Raw genomic sequence first — 17,833 nt, forward strand, 5'->3', positions numbered from 1 at the left:
TCCCAATAGAAATGTTGAAAACTACAAAAGAACCCTGATACTATCTAGATTTAATCTTAGTTGTCTTAATGCCCTTACTCAATAGGTATTGGAAGAAAATGCAGTCAGTTTTTTTATTCCTGTTTCAGGTTTTGCCTATCAGTAAAAAAATATTTAAATACAGAACTAAAATTTAAAGTTTTATGATCTTGGTCAAGTTATTTGGAGTTTTTTTGTGCCGTGCTCCCCTGGGTTATTTGGTGATGCCAACATACCTCTTAGAATGTTGATTTTATGTGTGTTAAGTATGTAGAGTGAATTATAAATGTTTCATTGGAAATAGTTACAAAATACGAAGTTTGACTCAGTAATATGTGCTCTAACTGTTAAATGAGGCTAATGGTGGGTTTGACTTCTAACTTTGAAATTGTGATGCATAAATGGCATTTTGAGATACTTGGCAATAGAAATCTAATATTAAAATCAAGATTTTTTTTTTTTTTTTTTTTTTTTTTTTTTTTTTGCAGGTGGGAGGTAATTTGGTTTATTTGATTTTTCAGTGGAGGTACTTCGGGGCACTCTACCACTTGAGCTATACTCTCCCCGCTATGATTTTAAATCGCAGTCACAAGTGCTGTGAATACCATTGTGGTTTGTTGCCTGTAACATTAAAGGAAATGTTAAGGTTCACTCAGTGAAAGTGAACGGAGGAACCTTCTCCCCATCGCAATTCTCTGATGTAAATTCTATCCAGATTAACTATTTTCACCTAATTTCTTTTCCTTAAAAAAAAAGTTATACCTGCCCCTCAGTCTGAAGGTTGAAAGTGATAATGGGCTTATTAAAGAGCTTAAGCTAGTGCCTGTTCTGTGGTCCCTAAAGGTAGTATTTTTTTTCATTTTTGTTTCTATTGAAGTATAGTTGATTTATAATGTGTTTCTGGTAAACAGCATAGTGATTCAGTTATACATACTTAGATTTTTCATTATAGGTTATTCTGAGCGATTGAATATGGTTCCCTGTGCTATAATGTAGGACCTTATTTATTTTATACATACTTTGTATCTGCTAATCCCAAACTCCTCCACCCCCTATCCCCTTTGGTAACCATGTTTATGTGAGTCTTTCTGTTTTCTAAGTTCATCTGTCTCATTTTTTTTGATTCCACATATAACTGATAAATATTTTTTACTTATTTCATTTAATATGATCATCTCTAGGTACATCCATGTTGCTAATGGCATTGTCTCATTTTTTATGGCTGAGTGATATTCCAGTGTGTGTGTATACCATAACTTTGTCCAGTCATCCAGTTGATGGACATTTAGGTTGCTTCTGTATCTTTGCAATTGTAAATGGTGCTGCTATGAACTTTAGGGGGCATGTATCTTTTCAAGTTGGAGCTTTATCTGTATTTATGAATGAGTGCTTTTGTTGGATCATAATAGCTCTATTTTTAGTAAGATAGTGTTTTTGATCATGAGTATCACCTTAAGAATGCTGAAGTCACAGCTGAAGTTTTAAAGCGTGACAGTATAGTTAATGCCAGTTCGAGGTTTTTTCCCTCCATATAGGATTAAAGTTCATGTGGCCTTTAAATTTTTTTTCTAGTTCTTAAAAAGCCAAAACTGGCCTGATAGACAAAATTCTTCATTCTTATTTTGAAGAAATGTATGTTCTGAGACTTAGAAGTACAGGTGTGAGAAGTAATACAAGGTACATTTGAGCAGCCATCCCATAGGCTTCAGGAGGAATCTCAGCAAGGAAAAATTTATGTAACAATATAGTATGCCATTAAGGTTTCCTAATAAAATGCTTGACATATCAATGTAAAAGGCATAGTTATACATACATTTTAAAATTAGAAACTGAGTTTAAGTTTTACAATACAACAGCCAAATTTAATCTAAGAAACATTGCATGTCAGATCAAGAGATGAAATCTGTACTTTTAGTCATGGGTAAGTTAATTTGTTATAATTTAAAATTTTAGTTCTGTGTAATGCAGTATGTTTAGTACTTAAAAGTAATTTTTAGGTATGGAAAGGTGGTTGGTTATCTTGAACTCTTAAAAATGTTAAATTTGACTAACTCAAAGAATGCACATGAGTGAAGGCATCTGCTGTCATGCTATTGGAAGTCTGTTGTGGTCTGCCTAGAAGTGCTCTTCCCCTTGTAGGTGCCAGCTGATTACAGGTGCTCCGGATAACACTTGCCACCTCCTCCAACCCCCACCCATAATTGTGTTTAAGAGCACTTTATTCAAGATGAAATATCTGTCTTCTGAGGTTGGAAAAGGGATGTCTCTCTCTGGGATTTCATCACCACCACTACAGGAGGAAATGCTTGACCACACCAGACAGGCCACAGCAGAATCTCCACTTTGGAATGCCTAGGTCCATTAGTCCTCGAAATCGTTTTCAACCCTTTTATTTCCAGTCAAATGAGTCAAATTCTTACGTTGACTTTATTTTCTTTCATTTGCAGTCAAGTCATACTAATTTAGGGTTAAAGAAAAAGAAATTGCACATTTATAGAGTGCTTACTATCAGTGAGGCACTGTACTTTTTGTGGGTTGATTCACTTACATTTATCCTCACTTTACGGATGAGAAAACAGCCAGCCTAAGTGTGCTTTGTGTTGTTCAAGGTCATTCTTGGAAAATGGCAGCAGCCCAGGCAGTCTGACTCTAGGGCCTATGGACCTGCGCTATATTGCTCCTGTCAGATTGATAGGACTCTCAGTTAATCTTCACATAGTATTCATTCTAAACACGCTTAACCCTCAAGTGAATTTCATCTCTCCACTTCAAAATAAAGCCAAATGAAACATGAAACAAGACAAAAGTTTGACTAGATGGAGAAAGTGAATCTCCTATGGTTTCTTGGGTGGCCTGCAGTTTTTCAAAGATTTTAAGGGGCTTTGATTTTATGCCTGCTATTAACCTGTTCAAAGTGAACTGATTTTCTAACCTACACCTAACCAGTCATGTATCTCAGGGCATGTTCAAGTCCTTGAGTCTGCCTTCACCCCACATCCTTTCTGTTGCAAAATCCTTTTAGTTTGACCTGGGAACATGCAGAATCCAGCACCTTCTTGCTACCATTATCACCCTAAATTAAGACAACCTATCGTGAATATCTCAGGACCTCCCCTGTTGGTCTCCCAGCTTGTACCTTTACCTGGAGAAACTTAAACTCTGATGTTACTCCTGCTTAACACCTCCAGTAGCTTTCTACTAGACAAAAGTCAGGGTAACCAGGCCGTGTCAAGTCGTACTCTACCCATCCACCCTTTTTTCTCCCATGTTCCTCCATGTAGTTCTTTCTCCAACAGACCTCAGAGCCTTTGGCTTTCATGTGTACTGTGTGCAATTAGCTAATAAAATCTATTGGTCTGAGTAAGTGAACCAGTATTTTCATGGTATATAGCATTTCCCTTGGTTGAGATGTACCTGCTGAAGAAACGATCTTTTTGATAGACTCTTTCCGTGTCTAGTATCATTTAGTGCTTTTCATATTAATGTCATGGAAAAGAACTGAATAAACTCAAATGAATTCCAAAGAAGTTAAGTCATAATAGTCCTTTATTAGTACCAGCTTTTCAACTAAATTGGGGTTTTTTTTTGCCAGAGCTAAACAATTTAATATAAAAAAATGTTTTGTTCATATGGTTTTTATTTTTAAAAAAGTATATAGTGGTTAGTTTCGCAACAGTTTGCTTTTAGCCAGATGTCATATAAATCTATAAACGTAACAAATGAGATAAGAACAGTATAAATAAGTTTTTGTAGTATTTACACGTATACAGAAACTAGCCCAAATGGTGTTCTAAGAAATTAAGTTTGCAGTGAAACTGATTCAGCATACTGATAACTTATTGTAATGCTTTTTTAAAATTTTGTATCTTCTACACTAGATTTGACTATAATTTTGCATAGAATTACTTGAAGTATATTTCAGCATTTCACATCAGGAGCTTTTAGTATAACAGTAAAAAAAAACAAAAACAAAAACAAACAAACCCGCTAGCTCAGAAAATGTCAGATCTTCCGAAATCTAGTTTTTCTTAACATCTGGCTTCTTACTTTTGGGAACAAGGAATACATTGCCATCTCTCGTTTGCTGCAGGGAGTATTCACTTGGAGAGTAAGGCTTCCCATTTTCATCACGTAGCATGCTGAAGACTTCAAGATACAAGGTGCTGAGTTGTTTTTTCAATAGATGAAGGCTTTTGTCATTTTCTCCTTTTTCTTTGAGCAATTTTTCTTTTTCATCTTTTAAATGATCTAAGTCTTGCTCCAGTTCCACAATATTTTCCAGTTTTCTTTTTCTGCAGTTCTGAGCAGCCACTTTATTCTTACCCCTCCTACGTATATCTCGAATTAATGCAAGTTGAGCCTCATTGAATTGCTCCTTGGACATCATTTCATTGAAGTCATCAACTGGGAGGTTAATGATTTTTTCTACAGGGAATGGGATATGGAGAGCTTTTGCCCTTAACTCATCTCTTGTGAGATGAGCCTCCAAACGGCTTGGATGTTTGTCTTTTGTGAATGGGGTTTTTCGGTGACCAGGACTAACAGGCACTTCTTTCTTTGGTGTGTTTTCACACAGGGCATCACGCACTGCAGCACTGTTCCCCTGAGAGGGTGACAGGGGTTGGACTGTATCCCCAGAAGGCCGTACTGGCTTTGTTTTAGAACCATTCTGTTTGACACTTCCAGGGGCACTATCTATCTCTTCCATTTCAGAATCACTGAAGCCAAGCAGTGTGTCTCCATAGATGGAGGATTCCACTGAGTGTTCTGGTGAAGCCATGCTGGGACTTGGATTCAGTGAAACACCAGAGTCAGAATCATTGAATTCTGCTGTTGTGCTTTCAGGGTGGTTTTGGTTGAAGGCTTTACAAAGTGATAGATCAGAGATATCAATGGGCCCGTTTAGAAGTTCAGAGAGTGACTGGCTAAAATCAGAGGAGGACATGGTGTTGCTGGTACTGGGCTCTGCTACAAAAGCAAGATAAAATTCATCACCAAAATCTGTGTTTACTGTGGCATCTGAATTTAATGAGTTCACTGTCAACTGGCTGGAGTCTTCTGTGGAGAGGATGCTGCTGAAAGACTCCTCAAAAGCGTTGAGAAAATGTGGACTACAGTTACCTACTTCTTTTTCCAGTGAGGGGATTGATGAATAGAAGTAACTGTCCATTTCTGTCAGTTTGGTTTCTGGACTTGGAACTGTGCTAGTCTCAGCCAGGTTGTCATTTTGAATATTAAGACACTGCATGGAAAAGAAGTTTATACTATGTAAATTGAGGCTAATTATTTTTAATAGCTGATAATTCATATTTGATGGTAAACTCTCCCCACCTCCAAGCTCTTCTATAATTTACAGATAACTTCCATTTCCAACAGATACTCAAGCCCAAACATAATGTATTATTTTCAGAGTTCCCAGATCAGACTTCAGGTTTATAACTTAATCTATCCTCAAGACATCCACTCCATTTAACTAACAAGTTCACTGAAGTGAGCATGGGCAGCTCTCCTGACAAATTTCAAAGCACCCTCCAATCCTTCCTGTAAGTAGGTGGCATATGGAATGACTGATTTAAAAGTACTGAATATAAAATAGCATCTTTGGTATTTATTACATTGTTCTTAGTTACCTGTAGTTCTGGAATGGATAATAGCTCCTCCCAAACTTGCTCAAAATCTCGCTGCATAGCGTCTAAATCAGTAGTGGCTAACTGAAGGACAAGAGTTTCAGGTGACTCAGCCTGATTAGGAGCAGTGAAGACGGGGCTCTGGATGTGGCTAGGAATATCAGGAACAAGTGATTGAAACGTAGCCGAAGAAACCTAAAATTGAGAAGGCATTTATTTATCTACATGAATCTGACACCAACAGTGATGGGTACACTCCAAGGCCATCACATCTTAAACTGGAATTGGCTGCAGTTCTGTATCTCTAACCACTTATGACTCCCATTTCTATATAATGAAACGACTTTTTTCCCTGCCCAACTGGCTCCAAATTTACTCCTTATTTACTAGCTTAATTGCTTTATCTTACGCATTTCAAGGTAAACTTCAAAATGGGTAAAAACAATCTTTAGAACTTAAATTTGTACTTTCCATGTAATATCTAGTATAGTGCTTCAAATAAATTTATTAAAATTGTTAACCACACAAGTCTTGGTTTACTACCTAGCTTGCTTTTTACTTACAAAAAATTACTTGTAAGCATCTATAACAAATGAGTTACCTGTTTCTATGGTTATGCTGATCCATGCTTCTGGCTAAGCAAGACTAAACATTTTTGGTTTTGTATTATATGGAGAGCTTTTTTTTTTTTCTTTCAAATTATAAAGTTATCTATAGGCTAAGATTTCCTCGATAAAATCTGTTCCTAAAAATACTTTTTTTCATTCTTTTTTGCTTTAATGAGAGACATCAAAGGGACCGATACAGGATATATTAGATGTAGTTGTGGAGATTTGCTATTAACCAGATGTTAATATACCTCATTGTCATCTACAAATGGGAATGTCTCTGCCAAAAGCTGCATGCAGTTATCGAAGTACAGAGCATCTGGTTTGGGAATGTGGGCTACCTGGATAAAAGGGAAAGACATAAAGGAAGAAAAAAACTGCTCAGTGTTCATAAAATATTTACAATCTAGTTAAACATTTCTTTTACTTCAGAAGTCCATTTAGTGTGGTAAAGAGCACAGAATCAAAATAGACTGGTTTCAGTCTTGGGTCCCCCAATTTCTTGAGTGCTCTGGGCAGGTTATTTAACCTTTTTGAGCCTCAGCTGCTCATCTGTAGAAGAGGTGTGATAATGGTAACCAGTTCACAGAATTGTGTTGATTAAATCACCCAACATTTCAAGTGCTTTAGAAAAGTACCTGTCACAGAACCTTGAGTAATCCCTACTACTAGTTCTACTACTGTTGCAGCTGCATGAGACTTAACTACATGTTTTTAGAGCTTACAAAGCTCTTTATACTTTAAGTATAAGGATTAGGACATGTAATTTATTTCCTTCCAATCTTTATACTCCATGAAGTCAGGTATCGAACTCATGAGGCTGACACTGGGAAGCTGTCTCAAGGTCGTGAAAATATAGTAAAAGGCAAAGATGGAACTCAAATCCAGATGTTTCAACTCCTGGGTCAATGTTCTTTCCTTAAACTCTGCCATATACCTTCCCAAGAATTGAGTTCCCTGTACCTGGGAGTAGTTGGTAGATCCACTGGTTTCTGATGGGATGTGTTGGGCTGGCTGAACTGGGAGGAATTCACCTGTCTCTTCATCTAGTTGTAACTGAGCGAAAAAGGCTTTCTCTTGCTCCTTTTGGAGTTGCTCTTGTCTTTCCTTTTCAAGTTTTTTCTGTTTTTCCAGCTCATGCTCTTTCCGTCGTTGACTGAAGTCAAATACTTCTCGACTTACCCCAAGATCTATATCCTGCCTCCAAAGTATGTCAATTAAATCCATGTCCTATGTTTAAAACAAAAAAGGAAGGAGAGAGACCATGGTTAAAATGGTTTTAAAATGGCAGATACTACATAATTTACATTATGCCATTGTTGATGGTGGAGGGTGGGAAGATTACAAAGAATGGAACACACCCAGTTTTCTGGGAGGACACAGTTAATTCTATTCAGTGTATCTATTCATAAAAAAGAAAACAAAGAAAAAACCCACCACCACCACCACCTACAAACACAGCTATCCATTCTAATCACTTATTACTTGGATTATTAACAATTTGAATGATGGTAAGAGGCCACTAAAAGCAAAGTTACAAATGTTGCACATTAATGATCTTGAATCAAAAGAAATCCCACACTTGTTTAATGGAATATAGGAATTAGACCAAGCACTCTAAGTCACTGGTTTATTATGAGAAACGGAGTCTGGAAAACATGATTATGTGGAATTTTTTCTAAACGTGCCCAGCAAAACCCAAGTCAAATGGTCAATCTAGTAGTTCCACAATATCCCCAACGTTGGTCTTTCCTACAGTGGATTGTTATCTTTTCCCCATCACTTCTTGCCACTGTTATCTCTGTGGCTACTTACTGAAACAATTTCCTCTTGACTTGAGTTTTAGCTCCTGAGGTATGAACAAATGTAAAGTCAAGTCCTAGCAAATGGTAATCTTGTGATATGTGTGGGTGAAGCAAGAGGTTGCCTGTAGGTTACCCAAAGAACTGGGAAAGGGGCAGTGCCCACCAGGTTCACTTTGGAGAAATCATAAATAACCCTATACACAAACCACACAAACGAAAAACAAGGCTCCAAGGAAGAATGAAAGGGATTCAGTTTTAAGATAACAGAGGGAATCTTACAATGAAGGAATGGTTATTTTGATTTATGTAACAAGGCCAGGCCTAGGTACTATGTCCACATATTCCTAGAAACCACAAATGTGTCAAAAGCAGTTTTTTTTACTTAAAACTTCAGTTTTGGAAGTCTAAACAGGTAGGAAATTTAAATCTGTTCCCATTGAACAAATCCTCTATACTGAAAATAAAATGAGATGGAGACTGGAAAAATCAAGACGTAGAGGGAAAGGAAACTGGGAGCCTGAAGGCTGTCAGACACGGAGTGCATAGACATCAAGCTTTGTATTGTGATTCTGATGACAGCTGGCAGCATCGCATGGCCCAGTGCGTGTCCGGCTCTACTTTCAGCCTCCGAAGGACAAAAACAACATGGTTGCTGCTTCAGTGGGCAGTCAAGCTACTTCATCTAAAGGAGAAACAGACCACTCAGCCTAGACGCAGCCCAGCTGGCTGGATAGTAGAGGCCACCTCTAGCCTTGACTGAAAGTTGGTGTTAGAACCTTAAACACGATGAAACCCTGCTCCTGAGGTTCACAATTCTAGCCTTGAACAGTACAATGTATGGTACAAAGCACACACAGTAGGTATTAAACAGCATCTATAGCTCTTCAGAAATGGCTAGGATATACCTGTTTTTAAGCCAACTTCTAATAAGGGCTTTCTGCATATGCCAAGCATTGTTCTAAGTTCTTTAGATACATACAAACCAATCCTCAAGACAACCAAAGGTAACACGTATCTATTTTACAGATAAGATTATTGACGCTTAGAAAGAAGGGATACTATTGGGAAGTGCCAGAACAGGGATGAGTACTCAGGCAGCCTCCATCCTGGACTCATGCTTTTTTAACCACTAGCCTACATTAAAAATACGAAATCCAATCATTGCACGGTGGTTTCTAAATTAAGCAGGGTATAAAATCCATTGTTATATATAGACTTTGCCTCGACACCCTGGTGTGACAAAGTGGCCAGTTTACGGAAGGTTGGATCGAGCACAATGTTACCTGGATTATTTTCCTGGCCACGAGCAACAAAACAGTAACTGTAGAGCATTTGGTCATACATGGCTATCTTCTCAGGGGCTCCCCAATAAAATAAAGCATGAGAATAATTCCCACTTTAAGAATAATTTGCTTCCATTTTAATGAACATGTTTACCCACCGGTCATCGTTCAAGAAAAGTCCAACAGAAACCTACTTTAAAATTCTGATTAGGTTGGGCCTTATATTCTCAGTGAATCTAGATACAGCCAAGTAACCTATCTGGGCTGTTCTCCAAACTGGAACTAATGGACCAAGGTATTAGGTGTCCATCATGTCCACACCTACTAAATGCTAGCACTACAGGTGAAAGGAACGTGTGCTCATGCAATCTCAATTGAACTTGTTTCAATAAAATAAGCAGTACCTATTCTAACCCCCCTCAAAAACTGATGCAGTGTGTGCATTGAGCTCTTCAGAAGATCAGGAATAGAGAAACCCAAGTACCTGTCCCTGCACGTGGGGGCCACATGGACACATCCCTCCCTCATGTTCCTGGACTGCCCAGGCCTGGGGCTTCTTGTTAAGAGGTCCTAGGATAAAATCCAGTATCCAGTTTGATTTTTTTCATAAAAGAACTAAAAGAGCACTGAAGAATTTATGTTGGAAACACTTCACAAATATGACAATTCCAAAGTATCCCCAGAACCCAGGACTATGGGTTGGAGGAGATTTCCTAATATAATTTACTCTAAAATGATCAGTGGCAATCACACCAAGAGCTGATAGAACTGTTCTTTCCTCCCCACCCCTTTTCTCCTCATCAGATGAGATGTCCTGAGTCTGTTCAGATGGTTTAGCTATATATTTAGTATAATTGTTCCATCTTACTCCTACCGTACAGATGTTGGTGGATCACATGAGACACGTGGAAGAAGTTTCTCTATAAATGTGAAGTATGTGCAAGGGCTGTTATGCATCCTGGCAGTGATGGGCCGTACTTCTTGCTTTAAGTGAGACCAAATGCCAGGCCAAAGGACAATAATGAAGTTGTAGACATAACTCTAGCAGGAGCCTGAAATAACACTCGGCAATGAAGCTACTTGGTTCCTCCTCAGGGAAGGCCTGAAATTGACTACTGGGCGTGTGCAATATGTGTTGTAAATAAGATAAATAACATACACTTTAATGTACATACATAACACCAACTCAATTGCAGCTCAATTCCTGATATGACTAACTACCCTTTCATGCACAGCGCCAAATCAGTTACTTAAAATTTCCCATAACATGGTTAGTAAAGGACACCCTGATGGGCCCTTATCAACAAACAGGAAAAATAAAATACAAAGTGCCATTTGGGTCAGCTCTTGAGCACCTGTTCCTGTTATCTGATCAGAGACAGTGCTGGACACTGGGAGGTGGAGGGGCTCTTACAGCCCTAGCTTAACTGTCTCCACCAGGAATGCCACCAAAAGATGCTTAAAGTGACAACATCTAATTGTTCTTAATGCAGGCTAGGCAGCCTTCAATGAGATCATAATAGACCAAAACAGGTTTTAAAGTGTTTTCAGAGGCTTCCCCCTGTATTTTAAAGTTTATTTTTATGTAATGTTTATTCCTGCAATGAGAGGTCTCTAAAAGAAAACATCTGCTTAAGTGAAAAAAAAAAAAAAAAGGCTGAGTTTTAACTATGTTGAATTTCTAAAAACAGATGTTCTGATCAAATTCAGAATATAGCAACAATGGGTTCCTTGTCATGGCCTTGATACATCATATCATGGGTTACTCAGATTTTCACGAAAGTTTCAGAAGAAAAAACCTGGGGGGATTTGATATTGTATGAAATGTTCAAAGCTTTATGCTGAAAATGGAAACAGGAGAAGTTTGTCCACCCAAGACTCATTGGTGGGGAGCCCCGCAGGCCCAGAACCGTGTTCTGTGCTGACCACCAGGCAGTGAGCTGTCCTCAAGAAGCCCTGTGACTGGGCACATGACTTAAGCCACAAATGACCCTCTCTTTGCAAAGCTCTCGAATCATCTAAGAGGAAATAGTCCGGGTGGAGCCCACAACATATAAAAGCATGACAATGGACAGTGTGGAAGGAAAAGCCCCAAGGAGGAACTCAGCTACTCTGCCACAGACACCCAAGGCACTGAGGAAGCACGGCTGCCTTCTCCCCTTGGAGCCCCGAGGAGGAAGGCTGCCGCACAAGAGAGCAGACAAGAAGGGTCTGGGGAGGCAGAGGAATGTACAGCATTTCATCAGGTGTTTCCTTAAGGCTCACGGAAGAGTGTCCTGAGGGCAATGGAGGCAATGGCTGTGAGCCTTCACAGGCCATATGGAGCAAATGCGTCTGCAACTTAGGGGCTGAATTTTTTTCGTGGTCCTTTCATGATTCCTGAATGTGTTCCATATTTTGTCACTAGCTTGGCTTAAACAAAATAAGCCAATTTAATAAGAAACATAAATGTTTGACAATTTGTGTTAAATCACCATCTGGCCCAATGGAAACAGTCATATTGAAAATGTATATATATCATCATTTGCCATCTGGGTAATGTGTTACACGTTTTATGGGAATCTGAAGTTGGACTATTAACTCATACCACTTTAAAAGAAACATCTTTGTTCAGGATAAACAAATAAGAAAGGCCATGAACACAGAATCCCATATTAAATATGTCTTCTGCAAGCCAATTCAAGCTCAGGTCATCCAACAGCATCAGGAAAAATAAAGCAAAGATAATCACGATCTCCTCCTAAATTGAAGCAATTCCCTAAACTAAGGCTTTGGAAGAATATTTGAAATGAAACATAAAATGGTTTCTATTATACGCATTCAAATGTGTACATGAAGCTTGCACCTCCCAACCTTTCCCTCCCTTCCCTCTTCCATCCTCTGCTTTGTCCAGAGGATAACAGGAAGGTGGTGGACGTTTCCTCTAAAAACAAATTTCACCAATAAATTGTGGGGGAAAAAAAAAAAAAAAGGCACAGATAACTAACTTTGTAAACAAAATGAAAACTGATCCTCACTTTCAACAGTATATGCCTTAAGACAATGTCTCAAGTAATTCCTTCTTATAATTAATACATCTTCTTTTAAAGTTTATCCTCCTGAGATCCCTTCATCCAAATACTAACTGCTAGCATTGGAGTCTAAGTTACACCTAGGAATGCTTTTCTTTCATACATTTCATTCTTTATATTATGCCCGGATGGTTATACTGTTCACCTAAAAGCAAAATCTGGTTTGATTTTTTTTTTCCACAAAAGCTGCTCAAATATTTTTCGGCAAATCCAGATGGAACATGAATCACATCCTATCATCCACTAGAGTATAATAAAACAAGCCAAGAGCTATAGGAGGTTACAGAAACAACCGAGGGCATGCTTGCATTCTGAAGAATTGATTAAACAACAGCAAAGATCTTGATTCACAAGGCTTCACTTTGCACTCACAAGTAAAATGACACCAAGCAAGTGTGTTTTTAAAATACCTCTCGCTGACGACTATTATATTTCATAAATATTTATCTTCCTATTTACTTCTCTTTGCTTCTTTCCTACTGCTTCATCCCAGGAAGACACACAAGGCAACACTAGTTGTTTTCTTGGAATTCTAGACATGACAGACGAGATGATAGGCTATTCTTTACAGTTTGCCCACATTCAAGTACTTTTGACTCCACTGGACTCATTTGCTAACTTTTTATTATATTGTTATAATAATTTGAATATATTGCTATAATAATATTACAGGTGATTAAAAACAAAGATCCGAAGAAATATATAAATATATATATAGATAGAGAGAGAGAGAAAGAGAGAGAGAGAGAGAGAGAAGGAGAGAATTACAGAATGTTAGAGATGGAAAGGGCCTTACAGTCATCTAGGCCAAGTGTAAATGTCACCGGGTTAATTTCTATGTAATTGCACTTTCATTTTTAAAAATAACTGGCCTAGCAACCGGTTTATATGTCAGCAGAGATTCCTAATAGGTAGTAATAGTTACCACTAATCCAAGTTTCCCTTCTAGAGAAATCTCACCAAGGATTATTTCCCCAATCTTCAATAACTAGCAATTTTTAACAACATGAAAATTCTCAAGTACATACCAAGAGACGAATTATTCAACAAGTTAAAACCCTAGACCACAAATTTGCTGTTCCTTGGGTTACAGACGCATCTTTCTACCCTTTTGTCTTTCAACTAGAAAGAGGTCCAGTTGCCTCAAGGTCTGGTTTGTTACTATGTACAGACACTTTCATGAGCTGTTTCCTGTTCACAAACAAGTTTCTCAGCAGTGACTCAATCTAAGAAATATGATCCGGCCAATTTACTGGAACTCTCACCCATTATGCCTGTATGTAAAACTACAAGGCATGATGCAAAGATAAAGCTAAACTGGAAAGTGAATAGGATAGGAACTCGGACTATGATTTTCTCAAGCGTCACACACATTTGGCCAAAAACAAACCAGAAAAGACAGTTAATTTCCAAGATAGCAGGTGATCCCACTGCTACAGAAAGTTCATGGCTCCAACTTCCCCATGAGAAGTTTCACACCCAAATGCCAACAGAGTTTATTTTCGGTCACTTGTGTCTGAGCACGCTGCTGCTGCTGCTGGGTGGGCCCCAGTCAGAGGGCTCATCCAAGGGTTAACTGCTGCTCTGCCAAGAGAACAGCTTGCTTTGATAAACACACTTCAGGATACATTTTTCTCATCTCTTCCCCATTCTGTGAACAAGCCATGAATGTATTCAGTGCTGGATGCTGTCCTCCCCAAGTGAAAGGCACTCTGTGAGCAGGTCTTCCATCACTATCATAATGATCCTACAGAAAAATACCTCCCCCTACCAATATTACCAACAGAATCTTCCGGAGCACTGGATTTAACTCCCTAACTCACTTTAGCCAACATACACTGAAATTAACCAAGCGTGGACTACCTAGGGAGCTGAGATGTCCACCTTGAGATGAAGCAGCCCTGCGTGCTCACCCTCGTGTATCCTCCTCCCACAGGGCAGCCCCGTGAGGGAGGGCACTGCTCCAGCACTCGGACCGCTGGGGCTCCTTACAGCCACTTCTGCCACTTCCAGACTCCCCAATGATCCTTCACCCTCAGTGGGTTCTACATTTGCAAAAACAAAGTATTTATTTCAATCTTACAGCTCCTTTTCAGATGTCATTGCCTACAATTAAGTTTAAAAGAAAAGAACCAGGACAGTCACCCCGGCTTGGGGGCCAAGTAAGTACTATACACTGTTTATTGCTGCTAGCCAAAGACCTGTGTGCCCGTGGGGGTGGCAGTGATGAATCTTAGATATGTGTATATTATATACTGTAATATAAGACTAAAACACTTAGCTTTTTTTCCCCATATCCTATTAAAATATATTCAGTGAAGGGGTCCTATTTAATTTTTTTTTATTGTGAACTTTTTCAAGTATGAAATATTTCTCAAAATAATGAGCTACTGGCTAAAACAGCACTTTACCAGCATGGTGATATATAAAATAAAGGTGGCCGTCAAGATTAATGAGATCAGTGTACGTACCTAAGTGGATCATTACTCCATCTACCCATCCAACGCCATTTGTGTAGCTCACCTCTCAGGTGCCAGGAACTGTGCAAGGTGCTAGGGACACAAAGATAAGTAAGGGACTGTCTCTGATCTTAATTTTGAGACACATGTAGCAGCCAAGGCAGCACAGAGTGAAGTGTCACTAAACTGCACAGGAAGACCTCACAGAGGAGTGACAGGTGACACAGAGTACACCCATCACAGCTCCATGAGCATTCTACCCACTAAACAAGGGTTAAATTGGGTTTTCCCAAACGGTAGAGAAGACAAACAATCCATCTCCACTCACTCTGCCTTCTTGGTCTCCTCTCTTGATGGAGGCAGTGTTTTCCCCCAGAGGCTCAGATTCTCCAGCACAAGGAAAATTCTCAGAGACTTCCTCCTCCCATGTGGACTTTTTGGTCAGCATGACTTATCTCAGCCAAGATGGGAATTACACTAATGCCACAATGTCATGAAACGCGGCAACTGGGGGGGACCAGAGTACGCAGACAGCCCCTTTCATTTTTGAAACAGGGAAACAGGTCTAGAGAAATCACTTTCCCCAAGGTTAGAGGCCAAGGATTCCAAAACTACTACTGTCTACTTTAATAATTTTACATCTAACAACTAGTGCCAAGTTGTCAGAGGGAAAAAGATACATTTTTGCTTCACTTTAATTTTTTAATTATCACCTCTGGCTCCAGTTTGCCAGCCTCCAGGTGTCCCGCAGCTCCTATTTCAAGGGTGTTAGCAGAATGCTTCTTGGTCCGCAGGAGTGTTTGCAGGCAGTGGAGCCTCACTGCACAGCATGAGAAGGGTAGTTTATCTCATTTACAGATGAACACATTTAGGTTTGGGGCATCAAGCAACCCTGTCCCAAATCACATGTTCAGCAAGCGGCAGCACCAGGACCCCAACCCACAACTAATTCTGAGCCTGTGGGCTCGTCCCACCAACACAGGACAAGGTCTATAGACTAATCTAGCCCGTGCCCTCTCCTGGGGTGGGACACCAAGGCTTGGAAGTTGGCCCTGCAGAAGCTCAGGCCTGCCTGTCCCAACTCAGGGCAAATCCAGTCTACTGCATATAGAGAGCTTAGCATTTAAATCAATTTTCCCATCAAGCCAGTTTTTACCTGAACTTTGTGTATCTTATCTCAGCTTTCTTACAATGGTCTGATTAAACTTAGCAAACTCCTTCAGGGCATGAGAATGTTTTTTTAAAGAGAGAGCACCTGTAAATAGTATAAAATTAAAACGCTGCAAAAGTACCCTCCCAGTTACTCTTTCCCAAGGCAACCAGTGGCATCAGTTTTTTGTGTGTTCTTAGGAAGATATTCTATTAAATACACACACACACACACAGGCACACACACAAGTAGCATATAATCGCAGTGTTCCACACTTATTTCTCCCTATTTAATACATTTCCAAGATGGTTCTACATCAGGGCATGGAGGTGTTCCATTCTTTTTAATGGCTGAGCAGTATTTCATCATCAGGATGTAATATAATAATAATATAATTTAATAATACAATTATTTAACCAGTCCCTCACTGGCTTGTAAGTTATTTTTAATCTTTTGCTATTACACATGATGCTATAATGGATATCCTTGTACATAAATCATTTCACAAATGTGTAAGAATTATCTGTGGGATACTTAGAAGTGGAATTGCTGGTCAAAGAGTTTATGCTTTTTTAATTTTGATAGATATTGCCAAATAGCTCTCCTCAGAGGCTGAACCCTTTACATCCTCACCAGTAATGCAAGATGCCCATTTCCCCACTCTTTTCCCCTTGACATCTTGCACGAAGCATACTGGCACATGGTACCCACTCAATAGATACACAGCAACTCTTAATACAATGTCTCCTATATTAATTCCAGAACCATTTCAAAATCAGCCCTTCCACTATTTTTAAAGACAAGACAATAAAAATTAAAGATACAGAGGAGAATAAACTGTACATACAGTCAGTTGGCCAGCAAACAGCATTTCTTTCATCTCCAGTCTACATCCAGCCAAGCCAACCTTGGTTGGTGCCTTTGCAGCTGGCAAAACATCTGCAGGGGCAAGAAACGTACAGGCCATGGTGCTCACAGACAGACAGGGCAAAGTCTCAACAGGTGAAACACTCAAGCATGACAGGCAAAATCAGCAACCCCAGCCTCTAAATGACAAGATAAACTTCAAAGAAAAAGCAAGTCCAACTAAAAACAGTACTACCATATGACCCAGCAATTCACTCCCCTCTTAGCATACATCAGAAGAAAACAAAAACAATTTGAAAAGATATATGCACTTGAATGTTCAATGCAGCACTATTTACAACAGCCAAGATATAGAAGCAACCGAGTGTCTGCCAACAGATGAATGGATAAAGATATGGTGTGTATGTGTGTATGTATACACACACAAATGGAATACTACTCAGCCATAAAGAAGAATGAAATTTTGCCATTTGTAGCAACATGGATAGACCTGGAGGGTAGTACGTTTGGTGAAGTCAGTCAGACACAGAAAGACAAAATACTGTTATATTTTCACTTATGTGTGGAATCTAAAAAATAAAACAAACGAATGTAACAAAATAGAACAGGCTCATAGATAAAGAGAACACACTAGTCATTACCAGTGAAGAGAGGGGAGGAGGAGGGGCAAAATAAGAGATGAGGATTAAGAATTACAAACTACTATGCATAAAATAAGTGAGCTACAAGGATACATTGTACAGCACAGGGAATATAACCAATATTTTAAAATAACTTTAAATGGAATATAATCTATAAAAGAAAAAGCAAGTCCAGCAAGGCTGCCCCATCTGCCAGCTTTTTAAAGACCAGGAAAAGGAATTCTGTCTAGGAATGTGTCTCTTAGGAACATGTCTGTTGGCCATTAAATTACATTAAGCACACACAACTGACTAAGGATCTTGG

The 17,833-nt window shown here is 39.1% G+C and overlaps 1 protein-coding gene across 4 annotated transcripts in view; it reads right to left on the reverse strand.

Annotated features, from left to right (window-relative positions):
- Window positions 1–3,546: 3,546 nt before the first annotated feature.
- NFE2L2 (nuclear factor, erythroid 2 like 2) overlaps window positions 3,547–17,833 on the reverse strand; it is a 30,454-nt gene continuing 16,167 nt past the window's right edge. For 2 of the 4 annotated variants that reach the window (XM_032479752.1, XM_006189171.3), the window contains exons 2-5: window positions 7,217–7,483; window positions 6,505–6,594; window positions 5,649–5,840; window positions 3,547–5,260 (exon numbers count right to left, since the gene is read on the reverse strand). In XM_032479752.1, the coding sequence (XP_032335643.1) occupies window positions 4,037–5,260; window positions 5,649–5,840; window positions 6,505–6,594; window positions 7,217–7,483 (1,773 nt within the window). In that variant the 3' untranslated portion in view covers window positions 3,547–4,036. Of the gene's footprint in view, window positions 5,261–5,648; window positions 5,841–6,504; window positions 6,595–7,216; window positions 7,484–16,868; window positions 16,892–17,833 lie in introns of those variants that run through there. The other 2 variants (XM_014562986.2, XM_032479753.1) reach the window with 2 other exon arrangements.

The sequence above is a fragment of the Camelus ferus genome, chromosome 5, assembly GCF_009834535.1.
Source record: "Camelus ferus isolate YT-003-E chromosome 5, BCGSAC_Cfer_1.0, whole genome shotgun sequence".
Lineage (NCBI taxonomy): Eukaryota > Metazoa > Chordata > Mammalia > Artiodactyla > Camelidae > Camelus > Camelus ferus.